Source organism: Gavia stellata, chromosome 13 (genome assembly GCF_030936135.1).
Source record: "Gavia stellata isolate bGavSte3 chromosome 13, bGavSte3.hap2, whole genome shotgun sequence".
Taxonomy (NCBI): Eukaryota; Metazoa; Chordata; class Aves; order Gaviiformes; family Gaviidae; genus Gavia; species Gavia stellata.
The window spans coordinates 3,384,010-3,411,334 of record NC_082606.1 but is presented as its reverse complement, the minus strand read 5'-3'; the positions used below and the strand labels follow the sequence as shown (position 1 = coordinate 3,411,334).

Here is a 27,325-nt window from a genome sequence, read left to right as displayed (position 1 = left end):
AGGCTGAAGAGGGTGGATTTCACTGTGTTCTTTGCCCAGCAAGCACCTTAATAGGCTGAACATGCTTTTGAGCACCCAGTGGTTTGACAAACAACAGATAACATCTCAAGGATGGCAATAACTATCAATGCACAGAAAACAGCACTGGAATTTGCTTGCAGAAGAGGGTTCAATCAAACAGAGCGAAGAATTCATGGCACTTTGGAGTGGGACAGTGGCAAAATGACCTGTCAGATGTGAAGTGAAAAGAATTTGCATAAAGACAACTTGGAGTAGGGCAGGAACATGCCTGCTTGTTGGAGAAGAAAAAAAGATGGGAGAATAAGTGGGGGAGCTGCTGATCAGTGCTCGCCAGCATCCCTGGCAGGCACGCAGGACGCCAGATGCAGTGCCTGCTAGCGCTGCTCCGCTTTGCACTCTTCGACTTGGTGCTGGTGATGCTGGGAGAACCACGGCTGTGTGGCGTATGGGATACAAAATACTCCTGGTAGTGGTTCTGCGGGTTTCACTGAGGTTGCACGTGTCTTATGTGTATTAAACAGAGAATGCTTTATTTTGGGGCTTTGTAAGTGATTTCAAAATCTGAGTCGTTTTCCTCCCCCTTTCACGTTTTTAAAGCGTCTCTCACGGCTGACTGTCATCCTGCCTGGACTCTCCAGGAGGCTTTTTCTGCTTTCAGTGTAGGCAACTTCGTCCAAGCTGTGTGTAGGTAACGCATCCTCCATGAGTCTGTTGTGTTCAAGTACTGCATTCAATGAGCTTTGTGTTGCTCAGGGTCTGCATGTGCTTAAGATGCCTGTGCTAGCGACGTCCTTTTAATGATTTCTTCAATCCCACTTACTTTTCAGCAGAGTATTTTATTTCCAACAGTAAGGCTGTGTTTTGTGTGATAAAACACGATTGCATATTTCATGCAGAAAGCTGAATCTTAATTCCGCTTTCCTATCTTGAGATATCAGTAACCCAAATGAATAGACAGAAACTTGCCCTACCTGCTCTTGGTGAACTTAGCGTCCATGGTGCTGGCAGGGAGCGATGAATCAATTGCCTTTGTTAATTGGTCTGTTTTTAACAGGTTTTGTAGTGCTTCCCGAGCATGAGTTCAGAATGAAGCGGCGATTGGATGAGCAGGAGTCACCCGTGTATGCGTCGCAGCAGAGACGTATCACCAGCAGCACTGAAGCTTTTCAACACCAGCACCGCGTGCTTGCCCCGGCACCTCCGGTATATGAGGCGGTTTCGGAGACCATGCAGTCTGCCACGGGGATTCAGTACTCGGTAACTCCCAGCTACCAGGTGCGTGTGCTCGTCCCTCAGCTGCGGTCCTGCTGCGTGACCAGCCATCACCGTGTCACTGTAGAATTCTGTATTTGAGACAAGGTTTTATTTTAGTAACCAGGGTTTCCTAAAAAAACCTCCAAGATTGGACAACGTGCTTATCATACATCTCATTTTAAGCACTTGCTTTAGGACTATCGGCTTCATTCATGTTCAGAGCCACCTGAACAAACGTGGTGTGACTTGGCTTTTTTGAACACAATTCTTTTAATTACTCTCTCAGATCATGGTCTCTGAATCCTAGAGGCAAGTGCGTGCAGGGCTTTTTCTCCGTTTTTCTTTTTTTCACCGGGAAAAGGTTTGTTCTTACAGTTGCTCTGTCACGGGTGTATGATATCTTGGGTGATCTAAAGCTTACCAGGCTGGATTGGATCAGCATTTAGATTAGAGACTTTCAGGAAAACTGAAATGTTTCAGAAAACATTAGCCCAGAGTCATTAGGTGGCACTCTTCCCTCTCTTGCCTCCTTTGCAGGGAGCTGTCAGCTGGGGAGAGAAAAAAAAAAAGTACTTTAAGAGTGCCCTGGAGATACGTCCCAGGGAAAGATTAGGGAAAGGCTGTTTCTGTGTTACTTGTCTTTGCCGTGTTTTTGGCGTGTTGCGTCTTCCATGCTTGTGTGGCTGGTGAGCTGCTCTCCCTGTCTAGTGCCCAATTTTACACACAGCTTCGTCCTTACTTCTGCAGAAGGGATGTTCACACTGATAGTAGCAGCCACAGAGTTGAAGAGCCTGCAGGCAGACACTTGCAGGGACTGGAAGAGGGTGTGTTTATGCTGACAGTCCTTCCTAAAAAGAACTTGGATGGACCGGCAAGCAAATTGGGTTTTGTTCATGAGAAGAATTGAAAAAAGTATATCCCATCTAAAAGAGGCTTGAATGGAAAACTGAGTTTGTGTAAAATGAAAAGTAATTGACTTTTAAAAAAAATTCTTTAAAGGCTTTTTTAATGGATTTTCCAGATTGAAACTTTTCTGCTTTAATGTATGAAGGAGACCTGAAAAGTGCATGCCTTCTGTTCCATTCCCTGTTTTTCTAGAGGAGATACCCAGCTCAGTTTTCCCCTGAGTCTGCTGGTGCCAGGGAGCCACAATTTGACTTCCAATACCCAAACTGAATGGCAAGAGTGTAGAAGCTCGTAAAGATTCATTCATTCAGTTTATTGCTAGTGACACGTAAGTGTCGTAGAGAAAAGAGAGAACCTTGACTCTGTCAGACTAAAAATCCCATCTTACGCCCCGTTGGCAGGTCTTTATGTTAGTGTTAGTGACTAGACAGCCAGTGAGTCTGCAGGCTGGAGAGAACCTGTGTTTGTAACGTGTTTGCAGAGAGGGCTCTCCTATATTTGGAGTATATGATGAGAGTTGTCTCGTTTTGGTTTTAGGTCTCTCTGGGTCATTGTTGAAGAAAACAAAAGATATTTTTTGACTAAGGTTGTTAGCAGTCCTGGTTAAAGGTCAAACTGACTGTGTTCTGCTTCCTTAAAATTTTACTTGTATACCTGGGTCCGGGAAGACTGATCTTGCTCTCTGCCCGTGCAGCGAGCGGAGGCGGCCGCAAAGCCATAGCCGTATGTGACGTCCTCTTTGCCTTGCCAGGTGTCGGCCGTGCCACAGAGCTCGGGCAGCCATGGGCCAGCCATCGCAGCCGTCCACAGCGGCCACCACCACGCCGCGCCGGTGCAGCCTCACGGGAGCCAGGTGGTACAGAGCCACACTCACCCCACCCCGCCAGCCGTGCCCGTGCAGGGGCAGCAGCAGTTCCAGAGGCTCAAGGTAACGCTGAGCGTTGCTGCCTTAAGTAAACCAACCTCCGCCTAAATCCTTGGGCAACCGGGGGCCTTTTTCTATTCGGTGTGTAGGGGAGGCCTCCCTGCAAAGGCAGCTGGTGACCTCCTAAAAGCTTTCCTGACAAGGCGTAGATGCTTCTCCTGTTTGGAAGACTATTGAATGCAGAAAGGGACATTTCTTTCTGCTGAAACCCTGTTGTTTCAAATACCGTAACAAAAAAGGGACTTGCTAGGAAAAGATTGGGGGCAGGGAGGAAAAGGAAGAAGTATTGCTCGGAGTATTTGTATGAATGGGTTAAATTACCAAAACATTTGGTGTTTTTCTGAACACATGGCATACGTGGGTGGTTGTGTGGGAGTAATTTGGGAGTAAGGAAGGCTCTATTCTCAGATTATGTGCTGTAAAATCCTTAAAAAAAGAGAAAACTCCACCAAAAATAACCCCTTTAGGTAGCTACATTTGGTTCAGCTCTAGCAAGAAGGCAAATATATATGAACTCATGCCTATTTCTTAGTCTCTTCCAAATACAGTGCAGGTCTCTCCCAGTTTTGGTGGAACCCACTGCCTTGTTGGGTGAGAGGCCCTTTCCTTTTGCTGAATGTAGGACACTTCATTCCCAGAGACCTCTGAAAATGGTTTCAAAATGGGTGGTTCTTCCTCCCAGTGAAATCGATGGCAGATCCTCCACTGATGATGCACAACTGGGGCTATTACATGATAGTCTGTCTTCCTTTGCTGTCGTTTAATTTCAGACGAAAGAGAGGTCCTGTGTGTAGCTCTTGCAGCTGATGAGCGTGTGGCCTGGTTGTCAAAGGCGAAAGGGACCCAGGGCTTTCGCTTTAGGCTGTGGCTGTTCTTTCAGTACATCTGAAAATTGGATGTTGGTACACGAATAGTTCATAAACTTCTTGCTGTTCGAGGTGTAAAACAATTTACCGCCCACACTTGCCATTTTCAAAATCCTTATATGTTGAACTGAAATGTCTGGCTTTTTGAAAAAAGTGCAAGCGTGTACCTGGCAGACTTCTACTACACTGAATATGTCATTTCCACTTTCTGCTTATTCTTAGACTTCCATAATAATTTCCACATATGAATGCAGGAAAAATACTCAGTCTAGTTCTGTTTATCCTAGCAGTCACTTCAGTGATGGTAAATTTGGAGTACGTTGTTTTCCCTGAGTAATTCTGCTGATCTGTGTTGCTTTTTTTCCGTTTTGTTTCTTTTTGGTACAGTTTTATCTTGTGAGCCAGGAGTGGGCAGTGAGTATCTCTTCTTCAAATGGTGCGGGTAGTACACTAACCAGGCTCATGAGCTTTTGCTCCTTAATTCCCTGCCCAGGCTCAGGGCTAACAGCTGTGTTTTCAAATAACGCGTGTTTTGCAGAACAATGGGAGGTTAAATAAAATCTCCTCTGCTAATATAACCTGCCTGTTCTGTCTCCAGGTGGAGGATGCATTGTCTTATCTTGACCAGGTGAAGCTGCAGTTTGGTAGCCAGCCACAGGTCTACAACGACTTCTTGGATATTATGAAGGAATTTAAATCTCAAAGGTAACAAGCTGCATTTTGCTTCTTCCTTCCAGGTTAGAAAGAGCATATGCGGGCATGGGAGGACAGAGAGGGAGCTAAATTCTGTCCTTCTGTGTGCAGAGTAACATGCTTCTAGCAGTAGTGTAAAAGCAGTTGTGTGCTTTCTTTTCTGAAAGTTAAATGCATCCCTTCATTTATGCTAAATCTCTGCTTAGAGTGGGAGTTCACAAGTTCAGCCTTGATAACTGATTCATCTGGCTGTCTGGTTGTCTGCCCATTAATAATGGTCAGACTTGGGACTAGATCTCATAGATATAAAATGCTGTCTGGGCAAATAAAATAATTCTAATGTCATTCTTAAGTTCAGTAGTGTATTTATAGGAATCAGTTTTGCATTGTTTCATAGGTTAGAGGTGATAAGGTAAAAAAATCTAATGGAAAATTCTTGTGTGGAGAACTTGGTGTACCACTGAAAGGGTCTTTGAGGATCATGACATTTTGATCTTGCTCCTTCTTCAGTATCGACACTCCAGGAGTGATCAGCCGCGTATCGCAGCTCTTCAAGGGCCACCCAGACTTGATCATGGGTTTCAACACCTTCTTGCCTCCTGGTTACAAGATTGAGGTGCAGACGAATGATATGGTGAATGTGACAACACCAGGGCAGGTTCATCAGATCCCCACTCACGGCTTGCAGCCCCAGCCGCAGCCCCAGCCGCAGCATCAGTCGCAGCCTTCAGCGCAATCAACCCCAACACCAGCACAGCCAGCGCCGCAGCCACCACCTGCCAAAATCAGTAAGGTGAGAGGCTTTGAATGATGCACATCGATAACACAGGGATCCCGCTGCCTCCAGCTGAAACTGGTATGGAGCTAGAGAGCGAAAAAGGAACTTCCGCACTGCTTTTTCATAGTATTCGTGAACCTGTGTGTGTTGTGCTTCTGCTGGATTAGTTTCTCCTTTTCATACTTCAAGATGTGTCCTAGTTGATTTGACAATAATTCAAATAAGCCACCTCAAGGGTTTGGAAAGGCCTTGCGGCTCTCAGTGGGGAACCGAAAGTTGCTCAGACCATCTGGTAAAATGTACACGTGTTATTCGAGGAGTGATCCAGCAGCCCCAGGAAAAAGGCCCCTGAAATACATTTGACTTTGCAGGAAGGGCTTCCTAGTTAAAGTACTGGGCACATGTTGAACTGCCCGCTTTTATGCATATTGTCTCAGAATAACTGAAGTCCCAAGAAATTCCCCATAAAACAGAGGCTGTGATAAAGACGTTGCTCTTGCTGTGAAAGTTAGTGTGTGGTTCCAAATGCTTGGGGCAATTAGGCCTTTAGAAGATCTTGCTTAGTGATCTGGTAGATTCTGCATTGCTTGAAGTCTTGTTTTCAGGTTAGACGTCTGTTGTAAAGAGTGGTCTAGTTCAGCCATCAGCTGGATGGGTGCAGGAGTCGTTGGCAAAATCAAAAGTGTGATTCAGGCAAGATGCCCAAGCCTTTAGTTATCAGGTTGTGTGCCTGAATCTGAGACCTTTCAATAACAAAGGGAATTTGACTCTCTGCTTTAGATATAATCCAGGTGCTACTGTCCAACAGATGTATTTTACGTGATTGAAAACAGAATAGGATAATATAAGAGGCATTCAGGGAGCTTACTCTAGATAAAATATTACGTATTTCAGCCTCAAAATGTGGAGAGATTTGAGAGCCTTAAGGAGGGAAAGAATCCCCAAAGTTTCAAGGGTTAATCTCTAAACTGTACAATTAGCTAACAATTGGCTGGAAAAGGAAAAAAAAAAAAAGGAAAATGCAGTTAGAAAGCGGCAGGATTTAAAATGTGGCACTAAGATGATCTCTAGACAAACATTGGTGGGACTTGCAACCTCCTGTTCAGAAATGGCAAAGAAAAACATGCTAAAAGATCTGCAAAGCTCAAAACTGCAAAGCTAAGGCGTTCATTCCGGAATTAACTTACCTGGGCCAGATTTCAAGGCTTTTCTCCGAAGAAGTAGTACATGCTCTCAGGGAAGAGTAGCAGTCTCTTTTACATCACTGTGGGCTAAGTGGTTTTCTCCCTGTGTCATAATCCTGTGAAGAGTTGAGCTATTTTTGCTGAAACTTTAAAATGAACCTGAGGGACATGCTAGATACTGAGGTGAGATTTCCTTGCCAGACAGGTAAAGGTGTAGGTAAGCAAGGCAGGATCTTGTAATAGGATGCTTCTGGCCATTCTGAGACAGTTACCTACACTGTCAGTAGTGAAAACTCTGTGTAATACATGTTTGGAAGGTGACAGGAATGAGTACTTCCATTTGCATTTAAAACTCAAAACTGCTGCTAAATTTTCCTGTGGCTGCTAGTTGTCTGTTAAGAGTACTCAAAATAATTACTCTGAGAGCCTTATCTGCGTGTTCTTTGTCTCAATATTGAAAGAAATTCCAGTTTTCTCTTGCTGTTGCCTTACTTTATGCATCCCAGAATTCTTCACTAAGGGCAAAATAACTTGCAGTGTTGGAGCAAGCCATGCCTGTGCATTTTGACTCTTAAATTTTTAAGGGAGTATGTGTCTCTTGTCAGATTTCAGTCAAAAGCAATTAGCAAGGAAAACCCGCTGTTAATAACAACAGCTTGAATGGTCCCGGTGTTTTGTCTTCCTGATGAATTGTAATCTCTACTGGCCCGCTAAATATTTATCTATTTATTTGCTTTGGATAATAGTTTTCTTCTGCTTAGTCTACCTGTATTTGTGCTTCTGTTAATCTTTAAAACCCAACTCTGACTGTGAAATGGTGCTTCTTAATTTTGACTCCTTAACAGCGGTTTCTGCTTAGACAGCCACTAGGAAGTGTTCAGTTTATGAAAGATACTGTTAAAATTCCCTAGATCGGGGAAGGGAATAACTGTTTAAGTAGCAGTTTAAAAAGACCAGTCTTTTAAGGAAGCGCAGCAAAAGTTGTCCAGGGCCAGTATATGGGAAGAGGTTGTTTAACTGGATGTAGTAGCATGAGATTTTGTCCAGTCGTGATATTCCCGCTCAGAGGTATCTCTGAATCCACGTTGTTCCACTGTTGGCATTGGATATGGTTATATGCTGGGTTGTTTCCTCTGGATATTGTCCATACGCAGAATAAAAATGCCTTTATTCCAAATATAAAGGAATCTGCTAATTTCTAACACGGCTTTTTTTCTTCTCAGCCATCACAGTTGCAGGCACATACTCCCGCCAGCCAGCAAACTCCCCCGATTCCACCATATGCATCACCACGCTCGCCACCGGTCCAACCTCATACGCCTGTGACAATCTCTCTGGGAACCACACCATCCCTGCAGAACAATCAGCCCGTTGAGTTTAATCATGCCATCAACTACGTCAATAAGATCAAGAATCGGTTCCAGGGACAGCCAGACATCTACAAAGCCTTCCTGGAGATCCTCCATACGTATCAGGTGAGTGTTAACAGTGCAGATTTGAGTATGTGTATGGTTATTTCTCTTTCTCTGCCATGGGAGTTAACTGTGCCTGTCCAAGAGTTGCATTTGGGTCTTCTGCTGGATTAGCATTGGCCAGCAAACTAAGCAGAATTCTTGCGAATTGAAAGATTATATAGCAGCATGAAAGAATAGATTTTGGTCCTTCATCTTTATTTGCAAGTGTCTGAAATGTCTTTTTAAAAATCATACTTGGCGGTTTTTCGTGAGTGGGGGTCAGGAGGAGACATCGTGACAGGACTATTATGTTAAAAGTAAAGAAACTCCTTCCTTGATCAGTGTCCCACTAGTCCAGGGCCAGCTGGGCATTTAGTATATAATTATAGTATATATAAGTATATGTATTTAGTATATATAAGCAACATACTATTAATATAGTATAATTCTATACGTGAGATGCTGAAACCTTTGCTGTTTCATTCTTTATATCACTGAGGGGTTTTTTTTTTGTTCTTCTTTGTCACTTAAATAGTTCGTGCGTCCTTTCTACTGACGCTTCTCCTCTTTCCTATGACAGAAAGAGCAGCGTAATGCCAAGGAGGCGGGAGGTAACTACACGCCGGCTTTGACGGAGCAGGAGGTATATGCGCAGGTGGCTCGCCTCTTCAAGAACCAGGAGGATCTGCTCTCGGAGTTCGGGCAGTTCCTGCCAGATGCCAACAGCTCTGTGGTGAGTCTTCTTGGAGATAGACTGGAACTGAAATACCTAGTGGAAAACTGTCCTGAATGTAGCCAGAGTTCAGAAAAGTGTGCTTTTGCTGTTTGTTTCTTGGGTTTTTTTTGGAGTGATCTTTTACTGAGTGTGGGAATGGGGTCAGGGTGATAGAATGTTTTCTGGCCATAACTTGTCTTTTAAATACAATCCCTTTGCCTAAAAGGGTTGTTCTAAGACCGCGATAACTGCGGTGAAATACATTGGTCATCTAGAGCTAGGAGGAGCAGGCATATTTTTTTGCCTGGATGCGTGGAACTCAGCTCTAATGGTCTTATGGGTTTGTCTCTAAATAAGCTGTTAAGTAAGACAACTGCAGAGAAAGTGGAATCGGTAAGAAATGATCACGGTGGCACGGTGAAGAAGCCACAGCTCAACAACAAACAGCAAAGACCCAACCAGAATGGCTGTCAGATCCGACGGCACTCGGGAACTGGAGCAACCCCTCCGGTGAAGGTAAGAGTGTGTGCTGCTCGTTCAGCAGCCCTGGTTTTCCCAGGAGGCTGTGGCAGAGCGGGATGCGTTTTAGGAGTCTGTGCGATTTTTGTGGCGCAGGCTGCAGCTTGAGAACACGGCAACTAATTCTTGCCTTTAAAGGAAACTTTCTGAAGTCCTTGTTTCCAAGCACAAGGCTTTGTCTCTGATTTTCACAAACTGGTGGTGTTACTTGTACCTGAACGCAGTCATAGTTACTTTACTGGCTTGGGAAAAATAGGTCTTTCCCCGCTTTATTAGGATGCTGCAGAATGCGTGGGGGAGGTTTTACTGGTGAATAAAGCAGTGTTTGGTGACGAGGGGGAGATGTGGGGTGTCGAGACAAAAGTCTTAGTAAAGTCGCAAAATAAATTTGTCCAAAATCTGCAGCGCTGTTTCTGAGGCGTGTGGGAAGATAAGCTGAGGGAAAGGTAAAGGTGTGCCTGAAAGTTTTCTTGTAATAGAACTTGGAGCAGATGCAGTGGAATCGTGTTTGCTCATCTTTCCTATGATAAACCTTATAATACAATGATGAATGATTATTCTCTTAGCAGAGTTTGCCCTTTTCAAATGACGCACGTTTTGAGAGAGCAAGGCTTTGTAGTGTAATAAAAATTGTCCTGTGGCCAGGTGGCTTAGTGTTTGTGCAGTAAGGATAAATTTGCCTGCTTTATTTGAAGGTGATGTATCTTCCTTTGTGATGAAAAGCATTAGCAGGCGTAATGGTATCATTTAAATCCAGTGATTTACTTCCCCTTCTGCCCTTTCTCTTCCTCTTCAAATAAAGGGCAGCAAAATAAAACACATTTTGGAGGCAGCTTTCGGCCTTTCTGAGGACGTTGAGTGCAGTGCTGGTATGGGGAAAATAAAGGATCTTGCAGTGGAATGCAAAAGAAATATGATAATTTTAGGGAGGTGTAAGACTTAAAGGACTGGGTGAGTGATAGGAAAAAACCAGATTTATTTTGGTAATTTTGCAAAACGGGTAGAAAAATGAGATAACGCTGTAGCGTGACTGTTTCAATCAACTTGTTACAGAAAAGGATGCAACAGTGTATTAAAAATATTTGGAGTTCTATGCTACTGATTAACCTTTAATAGGTTCATTTGTGACACACACATTCATGCAAGTTTCCTTCCAAAAAAGCCACCTTTCTTTTATTCGAAAGCAAATGGTAGGGTCAGGAAGGTGAAACCCTGGTGTGATAGATAATTAAAATATGGCAACTTGCTCTGCTGAACAGCCCTTTTTTGTTTTTCTTGCTTTTCTGTTTTTTTGTTAACAGAAGAAACCGAAGCTGCTTGGTTTAAAAGATCAGTCTTTGGCGGAAGCCAGCAAACATGGTGTGGGGACAGAATCTCTCTTCTTTGAGAAGGTGAGAAGCCAGGTTCAGAGAAAGCTGTCTCGCGTCGTTGATTTATGTTCTTAGCATATATACATCCGGATTTTTATCACAGTGAAGTATGTTATATATATACACCACCCTGATAACATTTGTCAGCTTGAGCTCAGATGTACCAAGCGACCTCTAAGTCAGATCCATTGAATTTTTTTAAAAGACTGGTGATCTATTTTACGTGGATATTTGTGTCTTTTTACCAAAGGTCACTCTCCAGGTTTTCACCCGCTGCTGATGCAGTTTATTTGCAGGAATGGGATTTTTTTTCCTGTAACGCACACTCCAAATTTTGTTTACCTTTTATGAAATCCCCGTACAACTGATGATGTGCGTGGCGTGTCTTGCTGTGTTGGCCCAGCTTGCTGTACCCATCCGCAACCAGCTGCCTGCAGTGTGGGAGCTCAGTTTACAAAGCAGCTGATTCATGTCGACGTTGGGCTTTTTTTTTTTTTTTTTCCCCTGAGAGATGAATCTAATTAATTGCAGAGTTGTTACCTGTTGCTGGTTTACCACACAGAACAAATGAAGGATATGTGGGATGTTTCCAAGTGGTACCTTGGTGTCTTCCCTGAGATGTCCATACATTTCCTTATGGCTCAGAGGGGACTATACAGTGAACGTAAACAAGCCTTTTAAGTAATATTCATGTGTTGATGAAAGTCTTGGTTGCTCCCTGATGATGCGGTGCATTTTGCAGCATGCTGTAGACCAGCTAATGGTAACTGGGAACCAATCTACTGCTCAGAGGATGTGTAGGTGTTAACATGAGTAAACCTAGAAATCCCTGCTGTAGAATTATAACTGTAATGACGAATATCTTAATGATGACAGATTTCCATCTGACGCGTAGATGCTAACTGTTCTTGTGGGAAAGGTGATGGTGTTGGGATGAATCGTTCGGTTTCCTCGTACTGTGAAGATAAGGGTTACAGAAGCTGGCTTATCTGTGATAACCCAAGCTGTAATGCAGGCAGAGGCTGGAGCGATATTACCCAGGGCGCAGGTCTCTTACCCCTGCTCCCTACTTGCAATATTTTCTGGTGTTTAAAGGCAACCTGGATGGGTTTGTGTTGCTGCAGTGACGACTGACGTTGTCCATGATTCCAGCATTTTGTAATCTAGCTGCTAGGGGGTTCTCTGAGGGATTTCATTCTGCACTTGCAACTCCTTTCCTCAGAGTGATGCACCGGCTGCTGATGTTGCAGGGCGTACCCAGTGCAGAGATGGCTCACATCGGTATCTGTTTGTCTGGCCCTGTGTACGGGGCAAGTTACCCTCTGTTCAACTCACTTAAAGATTTGCGTTCTCGTTCCACGGGTAATCTCCGTGCATTGGTGGGAGGCACAGTGTTGAATCCAGGTCTCCTGGACAGCAGTAGCATACACAGCTTGATCTCACCCTGACGGTAGCTGTTTTCCTCTTTTCTTCTCTCTCTAAGGTCCGCAAAGCTCTGCGTAGCACAGAAGCATATGAAAACTTCCTTCGCTGCCTGGTTATTTTCAACCAGGAGGTGATCTCCCGGGCTGAGCTCGTGCAGCTCGTTTCTCCATTCCTGGGGTAAGTGGAGCCTGTTTCCTTATGGGAGGTGAGAATTCTAATCCACTTGCTCTGTTTCTGTTGCAAAGCCAGGAAAGAACTGCTAACCTTTGTGGTCGTTCAGGGGAATGCATCTCCTGTGGTTGTGTGGCACAGAGGAGGAGGAATGCTGCTCTGGGAGCCAGGAGGTGGTTTCTTGGGCCACAAAGCACATCTGAGATGGAGTCCCCCTGCGCTGCCCACTTCCTCCTCTGTTGGTTGGCTTGACTTTTATCTGGATAGCCTGCCACTGCTTAATTGTCTGTCCGCTAAATGATTGCATGAGTTGCTTCTGTGGCAGCGCATTCTCTGATCTCCTATTCCCTCCAGCTCGGCCCGCGTGTCACGGATGTGCATGGTAAGGTGCCGTGTGCTGCTGTATGGGCAGGGAGATCCTGATAGCTCTTGGAAGCCCTTCAGTGGCTAATACTGCGCAGGTGCCATGTGCTTTAGGCTTTCAGACTTTTCCTTTATTGGAGCAGGGCAATAACAGCCCTGATTCAGATTTCTTTCCAACTTCATGCTCTTCTGCACTGCCCTTTTCTGTTCCTTACCCAAGAGGAGGTGAGAGAGGGATTCCTAGCTGTGTCTTGGCAGGCAGCATTCAAGAGCAGTGCCGGTACTGCTTGCTGTGTTTCTTCCTTTTGCAGAAGAGCAAACAGAATTATTTAGCCTGTTATTGCAGTCTCCTGCTCTGGAATCACGGATTACTTCATTTGAGAAAAGATTAATTGTCTAATTGCATAGGAAATGTCCCCTAAAAAAAAGAGCGCTGATATAAGCTCACTAAAATTTCCAAAAAGCAGCTGAATTCTGTCGTGAAGCAAAAAATAATAAGGAATACTATAGTTTGATAGGAATTATGACTTCCATAATTGCCAGTAGTGTACAGAACAACTCTGTGTTAATCAGCTAAAACCAACTGATATCCTGTCATCAACTTTGGGCAGCAAGATTAATGTTCCTTCTTCCTGTGAATTGAGTTCCTGGTTCCAAGGGAGAAGGCAATAGCAACATAAATTGGGTTCAGGACCCCATTCAAATAGCCACTGTGCAAAGAAACTGCAGCAAGGAGCTTCCACTCTCTGTAGCTCCACTGGAATTAGTCAGGCATCAGCAGGATGCTACCTTTAGCTAGGAAAGGTGAAATATTTGACAAAAAAATCTGGATTTCTCTCATCTACTGTCTGTCCTCCTAGCTATAAAGGTGAATATCTGTATTGGCAAAGGTATAATACAGTTTTCTTATTCTGGAGTTGGACATTATCTTCTGTCATGTAATGAAAAAGCAATAAATGAGCAGTGATTCAATTAGCCTCAGTAACAGGTTCAATTCCTCATATTGCTGGAGCTTTGCATGAGATAAGAGGAGTTGAACAGATGCAGTATTTTAGACTAATAAATTATTTAGAAAACTTTTCTCTACAAGCAGGTGAACTTGGGCCTTGCAGGCCAAGGCTTCTTCATAATCTGTGCTGGTCTGTGTAGTCTGGGGACGCAGCACTGGTTGAAGCGATTGCTCAGCACAGAGAAATCTTTGCCTTGTAGTTACAGAATCACTTTTCAGTTTCTTCTGGTTGCTTTTAGAAAGGAAAGGTCTGTTTTAAGTTTAAGAAAATTGGCAAGCAACTAGGGATCTGACCTGGGATCACTGCTGGGATAGTTTGGGAGACCCAGATGTGACCCTGCAACGAATGCTGCCCCTGTAGTGAAAGCTTTGGCTGCTCTTCCTTGCTTGTCACTTGTCTCGTGGGGACTGTACCTACAAGGCGTGTGGAGGATATATCGGTGCCTGTCTGTGTATCCCTGACAATACGAGGGGGTAATCCTAAAGCACCTTAGTTGCACCGAGAGAGCAATCCACCACCTGATCAACAAAAACAGGTACTCGCTTCCCATTTGATCAGGCTCTGTGGAAGTGGGATTTAGCAGAGAGGGTCCTCTCTCACCAGACTGATAATTCAGAGGGTCTTCTTGGACACAGTCTGTCTGTATCAATCAGTTGTAGCCTCAGCATCACAGCTCAGTGCTGTTTGAGTTCTACTTAGATAGTTTTTCACTTCGTTCATTTTATTTTTAGGAAATTCCCAGAATTGTTCACTTGGTTTAAAAACTTTCTGGGGTATAAAGAGTCTGTTCACATGGAGACGTATCCGAAGGAACGGGCTACCGAGGGGATTGCCATGGAGATAGACTATGCCTCCTGTAAAAGACTGGGCTCCAGCTACCGAGCCTTACCCAAGAGCTACCAGCAACCCAAGTGCACGGGGCGGACTCCGCTGTGTAAAGAGGTAAGATGCTCTCGGATGGGACTTGTATGACAGAGGAAGGCTATTCCCGGCTTTCTTGGAGCGATGGAGCAAGAACAAGCGGAACAGAAGAACAGGGAGGGTAATTTATTTTATACCCCTGTGCTATGCTGAAAAGGTTTCCAGGGATGTTAGGGCACATCTGCTCTCGTACAGCTGAGTTGTACCGCTGCCTGCGCCCCAGAACTGGCACAGGGCGTGGAGCTGGGACCAGGCAGCTGCCTGGTTAGCACTGATCCAGCACTGAGCCGTGCCGCTCCTGCGCCCAGGCGTGTGTGGGCATACCATCCTGGCTCCGGATCATCGTGGTACGTGTCGGAGCCCGAGGTGAGCACACCCTGAGGTGTTCCTAGTGGCGAGCGAGCACTTGGCACTCCTGCAAATGCCTGGATCGTGTCCAGAAGCTATAACACAGGGCGAGGCGTCAGTCTAGGAATGGGTTATGCCGGAAGCTGGCTGGGAGTTGCGATATGCACGTGGCTTTGATGGTTGGCATCAGCTCTTCAGTGGTGCTTGTGAAAGGGTTGCACGAAGCATTGGGGAGCAGCTGGAAAAAAAACCCCACCGAATAGTTGTGATGTTTAACTACTTCAATAAAATGTAGGGGCATTAGATCTGTATGATGTTTTACGTAGTATAACGTGTGAAAAGAACATTAAGGTTACAGACTTAAAAACTCTTAAGTAGGAAATGGCAGAACTAGTTTTCTGTGTGGTCTTAATGTGATCTTGGGGACCTTTTACAAGGCAGTATGTAATTCAAGATTATTGCTACCTGTTTAACCACATTCCTGCTTAGTCTGCTTTTAGAGTTGTCTGTAGTCCAACCTTAAAAGAAAAGACAGATTCTCCCACATATGCCTCATGTGCTTCTTTTCTACCTGAAATGCTAAGAAGACCTCTGTCTCGAGAAACGGTGCGTTGCTTTGGGAAATCAGCTCCCTACAGGGAACCGGCCTTCTTGGTCAAGAGTCAAAGCTGGTCTCCCAAAAAAAATGCTGCAGGATCAGATGTACTCATTGAGTCCTTTAATGTGTTGTAATGACCTTTTGATCAAAGTGGGAATGGTACTGGCTGATCCTGTTCCTTCACTGGTGTTGAAGGTAATGTTTTGGAGATGAGCGAGCAGGACTCCTGCTGAAGGCCGGTTAATAAACACTCTCCCCTCACTGGAGGAGGGGAGAGCCCCAGAAATCCCTTCCCTGGGTGACTGCAGTCAGCAGTGGCACCCCCAACAAATAGCGAGCAGATTGCCATTTGGGAACATCACGGTTTTTGTGTCCTTGCGCTCCTTGAGAGGTGAGGAGGACGAATGTGGGTGACCAAGTCATGCAGTTAGCAGTGGTGATTGGTGTTCAGCTGAAGTGGCGGCAAGATAGTGAAAACAGCCTGGGCAAGAGACAATTCTAAGTTTTTTAATCAAAGTCCTGACATGTCTCTCAAGTGTCTTGTGTGATGCAGTTATGAACTTCTCTTCCTGTGAGAATCTAATGACTCAGTTGTTCAGGCTTCAGGTTTATGAAAAGTGGGCCTGACTTCCAAGACTGCCTGCCAAAATCCTTGTGTCTTTGCCTTTGGCCTCTTTGAGGTTTTTCTGAATGTTCTGTTCCTGTTTGGGAGGTGGTGAAAGCTGCAGGTGCTCAGCTGCTTTGTCAAGAAAGGTGTTGCTGGGGTATGGATTTATATTCCCGATTAGCCTTATTTGGAGGTAGAAACCATGTACTGTCTAACAGTCACGTCTGACGTGATGACCACCCGGCGTTGTCAATGGTGAATCACACACATAATGACCTAGCTGGTTCCAGTTGACTAATCCGAAGTAACGGAAAAACTCCTTTCACCTTTCTTTTTCTCTTCCCTTGCAAGTTTTTTCTCACAGCTAATGAATTTTTCAGACTGCCTGGACGTTTTGGGTTCTGGCTGTTTGGGGTTGCCCCCTGAATGCTGGGCTTTGGAAGGGGCACACAGTTTTTGCAACTGAGGAATTCTGTCCTTCCGTCAGAAGACTGGGCTCAGCTGGACAAGTGTGACTGCCTCAAAGACTGACTGTCACTCTTGTCTCCCCCTGTCTCCCTCAAAGGTTTTGAATGACACCTGGGTCTCCTTCCCATCCTGGTCTGAAGACTCCACATTTGTGAGCTCCAAGAAGACGCAATACGAAGAGCACATCTACAGGTGCGAGGATGAGCGTTTCGAGGTAAATTGTTTTTCCTTGATTCGTGTCTCGGAAGGCTTGGGGTTCTGTGAACAGTTAATGATCTTGATATAATTATACCTTTAATATGACTGCTTAGAATCTGGTTTTATTGTGTGCCTGTCACCTGTTTTTTCCATAAAAGCTTGTGTTCTCTTAATGCAAGAAGCAGCGGCTGCATAACCACCTCTCGCTCCAAGCTACCACCCCTGCCCCTCGCTTCTTGTGCAGAGCTCTTTGTTCACGCCGCTCCAGATGAAATTGTTCAATGGCCAGCATATAATCGATGCATCTTTTCTGTTCTTGCTGCCCACGTAGTGCACGAGAACAGGCATTCCCCTGTAATAATCTGAAAAGCGATACATTCAGGATGTTACGTGATTGACAACTTGACTTGAAATGGAAGTTAGCTTGGCAATTACCTGAATACGCTCAGATTCAGCACGTCCTTTTGTAGTGTAACTGACAATTGTGTTCAATTCCCAGGTGGAAAATGTAATTTCCTAACAGTATCGTTCTGGTAGCCTTTAAATTCTTATGCAGTATTATCTAGGTAGCAGATAAAATATAATTGGGTTCTTTTAGAGCAGCCGAACATGGAAACCACTGCTTGAGAACATCTTGTTAAACATGCACGGCTTCTTGTTTCATGTCACTTAAATGTTAGCCTCTGTGAAGTATCATGTTTTATCTATTCAACGATGGCTAACGCACCATTCGCTTCAGCTGGATGTTGTCTTGGAGACCAACCTGGCAACGATCCGTGTCCTTGAGGCAATCCAAAAGAAACTCTCACGCTTGTCTGCTGAGGAGCAGGCCAAATTCCGGCTGGACAACACTCTGGGTGGCACTTCGGAGGTGATCCACCGCAAGGCGCTCCAGAGGATATATGCTGACAAAGCAGCTGACATCATTGATGGACTTCGGAAGAACCCATCCGTGGCTGTTCCCATTGTACTGAAAAGGTACTGACTGCTCTAGCACCCTGCCCCGGGGGCTCTACCGAAGGCTAACGTACCATACATGATCCAGATTTATGTAAAAGTAGCTCGTTTCTGCCCCTTGAAGGGTGTGACCTCCACAAGGCTGTAATTTAAGAAGTGCATTTTATGTTCTGGTCAGTCGCTGTGTTTCATAATAATCACCTAGAAAGAGGGAATTACCTTCCTGAAACAAAAACCTTACCAGCTCAGCTGGAGGGATGTAGAGCTTTTGTTGTCTTCTCTTAAACCTTATTTCTTCCCCAGCATCAGCATCATGTGTAAGATGAGGAAACTGTATTGTGTGGATTGATCCAGGGCTAGGTTTGATCCCTTTCCAAATCCTGCAGCTGTACGTGACTGTGGGCTCAGATTGCAGTGGCTGTGTTACCCTCAGGTTCCCAGTCCGGTTTCTGTTGTCAACCACCCCTTCCTCAGTCAAGAAAAGGGAGCAGATGTTGCAACTCTTTGGGGAAGCTCAAGGAGATGTGTAAGGAGGAGATGTTCTTCCCCAGACACTTCCCATCTCTGTGGGACTGTCACTCCTGTGTCTCAGGGCTCTGAGAGCTGGGGGTAATGGCCTTACCCAGGATACCTGCAAGGTCACAGCTTCCCCACCCTGCTGCAAGGACACTCTTCCTGTGAGACGGGTCTTGAGCTGCCTCGGATGCTTTGCTTGAGATACTGAGCCAAGGTTCAGGAGGCCGTTTCCCAGGAAGCTCAGGTTGCTGCAGGGTGATAACTTTGTTCATCATCCAAATTAAGCTACTCCTTTTCAGCAGCTGGAGCTACACGATTTTCTGGGGATTTCGGAGAGAGCTGGGCCAGCTCTTGTGGCTCTCCCATCCCTTCAGCCTCTCTCCCTGATGCGGACAGTGAGGCTAGAGGGATGCTAAACCCTCTGGTTGCCCTGGCATGCTGCGGCAGGAAGCACAAGCCTTCAAGCTACTTCGGTCCTGAGCTGTGTTACTTAGACATGAGAGGAGTCTAGAGGGGTTTATTCAGAAGAGTGTGTGCAGGGTGCCCCTCCTGCACAGCTCCGTTCTGTGGGATGGCTTTTATTTATGCCCATTTCATGAGGAGTTCAGCTCTCCTCAGTGCTGGCAGGAGCCATGGGCCTAGGTTTTCCTTATATGCCCAGAGTGGGACCTTTATATCTTTTAGCTCACCCCTGTTTTCTCAATCCAAGGTTAAAGATGAAAGAGGAAGAGTGGCGAGAAGCCCAGAGAGGATTTAATAAAGTCTGGCGAGAGCAGAATGAGAAGTATTACCTGAAATCCTTGGACCACCAGGGCATCAACTTCAAGCAGAATGATACCAAGGTCCTGAGGTCGAAGAGTCTCCTCAATGAGATTGAAAGCATCTATGATGAGGTAAGATGGTCACCAATAGTTTCCTTCCCTCAAGCTTATGTACTTCGCAAGTGCAGTTTCAGTTCCTGTTCCTCACCGCTCGATGGGAGAGGAAGTCTGTGCCACTGGCAGAGCTTTCTGAAAGGGTCTTGGGTGGAGGGAGGTGTTTGGGACTAATTTTTGTGCTGTGTTTCTCATTTGTAGAGGCAAGAGCAGGCTTCAGAAGACAATGCTGGAGTCCCCACAGGTCCACACCTATCACTAGCCTATGAAGACAAGCAGATCTTGGAAGACGCTGCCTCTCTCATTATCCACCATGTGAAGCGGCAGACGGGAATCCAGAAAGAGGACAAGTACAAAATCAAGCAGATCATGTATCACTTCATTCCAGACCTGCTGTTTGCTCAGCGAGGTGAACTCTCGGATGTGGAAGAGGAGGAAGAGGAGGAAATGGATGTGGACGAAGCTACTGGGGCTGCAAAAAAGCACAACGGCGTTGGGGGCAGTCCTCCCAAAACCAAGCTGATGTTCAACAACACGACGGCCCAGAAGCTGCGGGGCATGGATGAGGTCTACAATCTCTTCTACGTGAACAGCAACTGGTACATATTCATGCGGCTGCATCAGATCCTGTGCTTGCGACTGCTGAGGATCTGCACCCAGGCCGAGCGGCAGATCGAAGAGGAGACGCGGGAAAGGGAGTGGGAGAGGGAAGTGCTGGGCATAAAGCGAGACAAGAGCGACAGTCCTGCCATCCAGCTGCGACTGAAGGAGCCTAGTGAGTGACTTCTGGTGGGAGGCTGGGGAAGAAAGATGCTTCTGTTCGTAGCGTGTTGACAGGGCTTACTTGGTGTCTTGAGGCATGTTACAGCGGTGACCCTTTAACATGGGAGGATCTCGCTTTTATTATCACTGGGCAGCATGGAATTGAGGGAGGAGATGAGAAGGTGTAGGGTACGTGGGACTTGAACAGCAGAATGGTAAAATGCAGCAGTTACTTCATAAGAGCTTTCATTTTACGCTTGTGTATCTAAAGTATCCTTGAGTTCCCTAACTAAAAGCTTTTTAAAAAGTCTCCAAAATAAAGACCTCATGGAGGAGGCTAGAGCTAGAAAGCAAGAGATTATGAAAGTACCCGTGGCCTTAAAAGGCCTCATTTAAATGTCTATAAAAGACAAACTTAAGTCTATTCCAGTAACTCGTCAGCTTGACTGGGTAGTCTGAGGACAAAAACTCAAAGCAACCTTTCCTGGGGTGGTGTGTTCATCTCTCCCGTGCTCTCTTGTTGCAGTGGACATCGATGTTGAGGATTATTACCCGGCCTTCCTGGACATGGTGCGCAATCTCCTGGATGGGAACATGGACTCGTCGCAATACGAGGACTCCTTGCGCGAAATGTTCACCATTCACGCCTACATCGCCTTTACCATGGACAAGCTGATCCAGAGCATTGTTCGACAGGTGACTGCCTGCATGGAGGGTGCATGGTCCGGGGGAGAGAAAGTAGCCGGGCTGTTGGCTGCAGTGAAAGCCCAGGCCCACGTTGGAGGGGGAATGCTGTATGCCTAAGTGGGGAATTTCAGGGGTAAGCAGGTAAATTGTGTGTGTTTTTTAAACCAGCTCCAACACTGACGTAAAGAGACGTGATAAAAGGTAATTTCTGATGTATTTAAATTATTGAGAATATCCTCTCTGTGCGTATAGAGTTCTCCCTTTTGTTTTCCAGAATTTTTAGGCTATAAGTGTTCAACTTCAAAGCATCTCCAGAGCTAATCTTGCTTTAACTTTGAAAAAGAATTAAATGGCATTTAAATAATTTCTTTCCTTTTCACCAGTGCTGTAGGAGCGGTGCATGTCTTTTTAGAAAAGCTTTGTCTCTTTTATCTGCCTGTTTGAGTAGCTCGTTTTGGCTGTTAAACTCCAGTCCTTTTATTGGGCTGGTAAGAAGAATGTGTGACCGAGGGAAAAATTCTTCATGTGCCTTTTTGTAGCGTAAAGAACAAAAACAGACACAAGGGGCTGGAAGTGGAATCGCTTGAAAGGCCTTTCCCCTTTCAGAAGGGTAGAGCAGCTTTTCAGAAGCCCTTTACTTCAGTCCAGAGATTAACTGAATTCAAAAGACAGCTGAGTGACTTTTGATTTTTAAACTTGTACAAAATAAGGATTTAATGCTAAATCTCCCACCCCTCTCCTCAGACACAGCAGCAGCCCCTTGCTGAGGAGGGGATATATTATGTCACGGTGCTCTAGCCCTTCCTACCCCGCTGCTGATCAGGATGTTCCCTGCCCGTAGTTTTTCTCTGAGTAGCTGTACTTTGCCACCTGCTAATTTTTTTAAAGATACTGTGGTTTTTTTACACAGCAGCAGAGATCATCTGCAACTAGAAGTAGTTACTAAAAACATAGCCTTAACCTCATGCTTTTTCAGCCTTTTTTTTTTGGCTTGGGCTTAAACCCACGGTTACATCTTTGTTTCTTTGTGTTCTGTGCTGATGGGCATGTAGCAGCCTCCCTGACAAGCGCCTTCCCCATGTTCTTCCTTTTTGCAGCTCCAGCACATAGTGAGCGATGAGATCTGCGTGCAGGTAACAGACCTCTACCTGTCGGAGAACAACAATGGAGCAACAGGAGGTCTTCTCGCTTCCCAGTCTTCTCGTACTCTTCTGGAGGCCGCGTACCAGCGCAAAGCTGAGCAGCTCATGTCAGAGGAGAACTGTTTCAAGGTAAAGCCAGGCTGCGAGCTGCGGTGTAAAAGCAGCAAGCAGTGAGGGGGACGCCTTTTAAGAAGGTAGAGGCACCAGTCCTTTAAAATTTAAAGGAGCCTTGTTTAGGCACCCAAGAGCCCTGAGGACTTTCTATAGCTCTGAAGGTTGAAAGGAAAGTTTTGGTGGCATGTCCACAGCTTTTGGCATGTAGGTTTATGCTTCTGTAAGGGCCCCTCAGAAATGAGATTTCAAGGAGAAATATATTTCCTGGAGCAGCAATGAATATCCCTTGTGCTTCACAACATCTTTGAGTTGTATCATACTGACTGCTTTGCTGTCACTGGTTTTAATTTGTTAGCTCAAACTCTCCCATTTCTCTTGTGTCTCAACCTTTGTCGACTGTGGGGAGATCTGCTAATAATGACTGGGCATTAAATCATTGCTGGCTGCATACATTGCTAAATAAACCTGGTGCACTGTGCTAATCAAATCCATACTTCCTTCGTCTAAGATGCAGGAAGTGGTCAGGCCCTTTCTGAGCAAGTAAAGTACTTTGGATAAAAGCCTGCATGTATGATCTCTCTTCCCTTGCCCTCAAACTTATTTGGGGGGCTCAAGAAGGACCCACGCCACTCCAGAAACAACAACAAAAAGGAAGATTTTCAAAAAGCTTTACAATTTTTATGTTCCGCAAAGGTTGTGCAACTTGGCTAGTGTTTTCCCTTTGCTGTCAGGCATGTGGGAAGCATGGTTTTTTCCCTTAAAACTATGCCAACTTGCTTCATTCTCCCTTTGCCCCAGTGAGACGTGGAGGTTGTTTTTTCTATTTGAAACCTCTCACTGAAGTCCCTTCTGCCTTTTCTTTATAGCTGATGTTCATTCAGAGCAGAGGTCAAGTTCAGTTAACCATTGAACTGCTGGACACGGAAGAGGAGAACTCTGATGACCCTGTAGAAGCAGAGGTAAGAGCAGCTTGTCCAGAGAGCCGACTGATGGTCAGGGGTGCCCTGGATGAGGGTGTCCAGTTGACTGTTGTTGTGGTCTGTTAGCACAAGATGAAGAAACATCAAGGACACACTGTAAAGCTTTCAGTGATGTGAGTAGGCAAATCCTTCTTGGTTTATTTTGTATTAGAAAACCCTCAAAACCATATAGAGAAACGCTGGACCTGCCTTTTTGGGGATAAGATGCACAAAGCCTTCAAAAGTGACCTTGTGTTTATCCGTATAACTTCCAGCTTAGCCTCCTTAACCATCCCATGTTGTTTTGTGGGAAGGCAGTGACTGATCTGTGCTCTGTGCTCGCTTCCAGCGCTGGTCGGACTATGTGGAGCGATACGTCAACTCCGATTCTACCTCCCCTGAGCTCCGGGAGCACCTGGCCCAGAAACCGGTCTTCCTGCCGAGGTGAGTGGCCAGGCTGTGCTGTGAACCCTACCCGATGGGCTGTATCTGGCCGTAGAGGGCAGAGGGACTGCGCTCCGTCGCGGTGCTGGGCGGTCAGTCTCACCTGTGTTTTAATGCTACGCCAGAAGCCGTTACCCTGGCAGCGTGACGTAGAGGTACTGTGCTGCTGTTCATCCGAAAAGCCTGTGAGTCCGCCCCAGGCTCCTGCTCTCCAGTGACTGAAAGATGGCATGGTCCACAGGTGGGGGAGAGGGTGAGGGCTGGTGACTCGCCAGATTGGGGGTTTTTTTGGCAGTCCTGCCTTGGCTTACAGTAACCCTCTACCTGAAAACAGTGGGTGCCACGTCAGGGCTTTTCATGAGCCAGGGAGCCGATTGCACAAGAGTCACCGTTTCAGAAATAAGATAAACCCAGTGGGCTGACTTGTTGTAGGGGCCTGAGCCTGAATGACTGCAAGGGGCAGTTGTGCTCCAAGCTGTTTGCCAGGCTTTTGAGGGGCCAGCACAGATCCACCAGCTACGTCCAGCCTAGTAGTGCTAGAGGGTGAGCACTAATTCCAAGAGGGGTTCTCTGGTTTGCAGGAATCTGAGGCGGATCCGTAAGTGTCAGCGTGGTCGGGAGCAGCAGGAGAAGGAAGGGAAGGAGGGAAACAGTAAGAAGTCCATGGAGAACGTGGAGAGCTTGGACAAGCTGGAGTGTAAATTCAAACTGAACTCCTATAAGATGGTGTACGTGATCAAATCGGAGGATTACATGTACAGGAGGACCGCTCTGCTGCGAGCTCAGCAGGTAGGAGCGAGCGGAAGGACTGGGGTGGGCAGCTGGTGTTTCCTGGGACCCCCTGCTCCCAAAGGTCAGGTGGGGAGAGTCAGAGGAAACGTCCTTGGGGATCCTGATCGGTAACATTCAGCGGTCCTTGTGTTGCCAGGAGGATGGTGTGCTATTTTGTCCTCCCAAGACACTAAAGATCATCTGAATGTTCCTAAGGTGTAATCTTCTCTTCCACCTCTAACTCTCCTTGTCCTCCCACCTTCTCCTCCCTTTTCTCCAGAGAGTTTTATTATGGTAGGACCGTGGTGTTGACCGTAAGCTCTCAAATTTCTTTCAGGAGGTACTTCCCATGGGTGGTGTTCCCCCTGTTTTAGGGAAGACCTGTCTTCTGTATGTTCTTGTGGTGACATGGGAGACTGCCTGTTCTTCCAGGGCTTCCCCAAAGAGGAAACAGAGTGCAGAGCATCAAACGCCTTCTGTCCCCCTGGATCCCTCTGGGTACCATCCCCTCATCGTTTCCTGTCCCCACAGTCACGGAGAGCGGGAGTCCTCAGGTTGCTCCCGCACGGCAGAGCGCAGCCAGCGTGTGGCAGCAGCTCTAGAAGAGCTGGTTTTGTGGCAAGGGTGGGAGTGGTGAGGTCACCCATACAGAAAAATCCCCACGGGTATTTTTCCAGGGCTGGGAAGTCCTGGACCCAAGGGTCTGTGACATCTCACATCCAGTAGTCAATGCTTGTGATTGCTGATTTAAATTGGAATTCGACTTTTTGAAGTTACTCAAATTTGCTTTTGGTTCTCTATGCCAAAAGTAACCGTTGGGGCAAGGGAAGGAGGAGGTGGCTGGGGAGGCAGGGGAGCGGAGATGCTGGAGAGGGGGAAGGAAGCGTTGGCTCTGCGGCTGTTCTTGAGCTGTAAAGGTTGGGGTTTATTCAAGATGAAAACAGCCTGTGACTCCAGATCAGCCCAATTTGGGAGGATTCCTTTGGAGAAAGCTGATTTGGTCTTCTGAACGCTTTGACACTCGGTTACTTTTCTCATACCGTGGGGGTATTTCCATCCAATAGAGAAAACCCAGGGAGCTTTAACAGCAAACTCCCGTTCTAGCCTGGCTATTTAGATTTGAGGTTTGAAATACTTCGCTATAATTTTATTGTAATCTATTTAAAACACAAGGTTAAGCAGAATGCCATCACTTAGAATGTAAAAAAAAGTGAAACCTGCCAGATTCAGGCAAAAGCTACTGACTTAAGCAACTAGAAGCAGAGGTACACCAAGAGGCTCTGTCAGCAGTAGTCTCTTCTGTAGCTGCAGAGGTTGTTTTCAGTTTATTAAATTATTTGCTTTTCTGAGCAAACTACTGACAGTTGAGAAAATTCACTGGGAGATGAGGGGAGCAGGAGAAGTGCACACTGCTTCCTGCCTAGTAAATCATCCTTCACAGCTCTGTTTTAGTCGTGTATTCAGACTCATAAAACAACTGCTTACCATCTGCTTCTTGCTGATGAAATACAGATAATGGTTTTATTTCATTAGTTGTAAAGTAATTTTGTTAAACTTGCATTCACAACAGATGAGTGTGTTTTATTTCAGTAGTGACTCTCTGAAATGCTGATACTGAGGGGTTTAATTTGAATTCCATCTATCCCATTCAACTGGCACAAACCTCAAGGAAAAGTAATCTCATAAATGGGATACCATGTGCCAGTGCTTTTCGCAGAGAATCTGAACATAAGTCAAATTATTGAACTGTTAAATATATAGCATGCAGTGTAGCTCCTCGGTTACTGAAGTACACCGAAGGAGCTGCAGAAGCTACGTTGAACTACAAATCTACTGGATTTAACAGTTAACGCTGAGAAGCAGTCAGTCTTCAGGAGAAGAACAAAACAAGTAATAAAATACATAAGTTTTAATCTTGAGGTTTAATTATATTTGCTGTTTTCAATTATGACTGTAGTCATGGCTTTCAAGCCATGGCTTTAAACCATCTGTCCTGGCTTTTACATTCCTTAAGCAGATGCTCTTGCTGAAAAACGTGCGCAGTTTTTGCTCTCCTGATGCTTCTGTTAAGCCAGCAGTTCTCAAACAGTTTAGACCTGACCCGGTTCTTAATTTTCTGTAGCAGTTGGGTCCCCTGACATGCGTGATGCATGTTGAGCATGCTCTCTCCTGGGACCGTGCCCCTCTGTGAGGGGCTGGAGGCAGACCCTGAGGGCTGGGGAGAGCAGGGCTTGCCTGGTCCGGGGTCTACCTTGGCTCCTGGCTGCTTGAGGAGGAGGAGGAGGAGGCAGCAGCATCTTTTGGGCAATGCAGAAGGGACTCCGTGCTGGGTGTGCAGCTCTCGGGCTCCCACGGCATATGTTCTGTGTCCCCAGCCTGAGAGCCGCTGTATTAAACAAAGAGTATAAACCTTTTGGCATTTCTGAGTTCATTTTGCCACTGTAATTGCCTTGGAGAGGAGACCCGGGGGCCTTTATCAGAGCTTTTCCTCTGTCGTTAGCAAGGGCCGGCATCTGCGTTACAAATTCCTTCCGGCTCTTGGTCCCCTCGGTTGTGTCGATCGGCAGCTGAGCTTTGCGTAATGCTGCGGTTTGGGTGCCAAAGCTGCCTTTTTCTAACACCTCTTCCTATTTCTGTAGTCCCACGAAAGAGTGAGCAAGCGGCTGCACCAGCGGTTCCAGGCCTGGGTGGACAAATGGACCAAGGAGCACGTGCCCCGCGAAATGGCAGCCGAGACAAACAAGTGGCTAATGGGCGAAGGGTTGGAGGGCTTGGTGCCCTGCACCACCACCTGTGACACAGAGACCCTGCACTTTGTGAGCATTAACAAGTACCGCGTCAAATACGGCACGATATTCAAGACACCCTAAAACTCCCCCGGGGCGAGGGAAGAGCCCGGGAGATGTGTGTGTGTGCGCGCATCAAGGAAAGGAGGAAGATGCCTTTCTCCCCTCACTGTGTATCTCCGTAACATGGCCACTTGACTAGTGCGTGGCTGGTACAACCTGTCACCAGCGGGATTCCCTGTAGGGACGCCGATCTCTGCCGGCGCCTGCTGGGACCGCGGGCCGCCGGCCCTTTGACTTCGGCACGCGTCCCCGGAGGGCGGGAAGGACCCTTCTCTGAACTGAGCCATCCCAGAGAAACACGACGAGCTCGTACACACCAGCAGTGTTGAGGCTTTGACTCCCCGGAGGCCCTGAGCAGCGAGGGAAGAGAACTGGAGGCTTTCCACGACCGGACCGCTTGGATGTGTCCCGAAATCCCCAGGTGCCTGTCACGACTGGATTCTCCTCCTTTTACG

The 27,325-nt window shown here is 46.2% G+C and overlaps 1 protein-coding gene across 1 annotated transcript; it reads left to right on the top strand.

Annotated features, from left to right (window-relative positions):
• Positions 1–1,107: 1,107 nt before the first annotated feature.
• On the top strand, positions 1,108–27,325 carry SIN3A (SIN3 transcription regulator family member A). The gene is made up of 20 exons (XM_009815106.2): positions 1,108–1,296; positions 2,933–3,109; positions 4,571–4,677; positions 5,176–5,458; positions 7,851–8,102; positions 8,662–8,814; positions 9,154–9,312; positions 10,617–10,706; positions 12,169–12,287; positions 14,386–14,596; positions 16,694–16,810; positions 17,534–17,772; positions 18,977–19,160; positions 19,344–19,917; positions 20,431–20,600; positions 21,689–21,862; positions 22,714–22,806; positions 23,156–23,250; positions 23,832–24,039; positions 26,661–27,325. Exons 1-20 carry the CDS (start codon positions 1,108–1,110, stop codon positions 26,889–26,891), a joined length of 3,825 nt encoding a protein of 1,274 aa, XP_009813408.2. The 3' UTR covers positions 26,892–27,325.

Excerpts from the sequence above, each read along its gene's own strand:
- SIN3A (XM_009815106.2), top strand. The coding sequence starts at position 1,108 with ATGAAGCGGCGATTGGATGAGCAGGAGTCACCCGTGTATGCGTCGCAG. Across the intron at positions 8,815-9,153 it reads CAGATGCCAACAGCTCTGTG|CTGTTAAGTAAGACAACTGC; the intron begins GTGAGTCTTCTT and ends TCTCTAAATAAG. Across the intron at positions 12,288-14,385 it reads CTCGTTTCTCCATTCCTGGG|GAAATTCCCAGAATTGTTCA; the intron begins GTAAGTGGAGCC and ends TTTTATTTTTAG.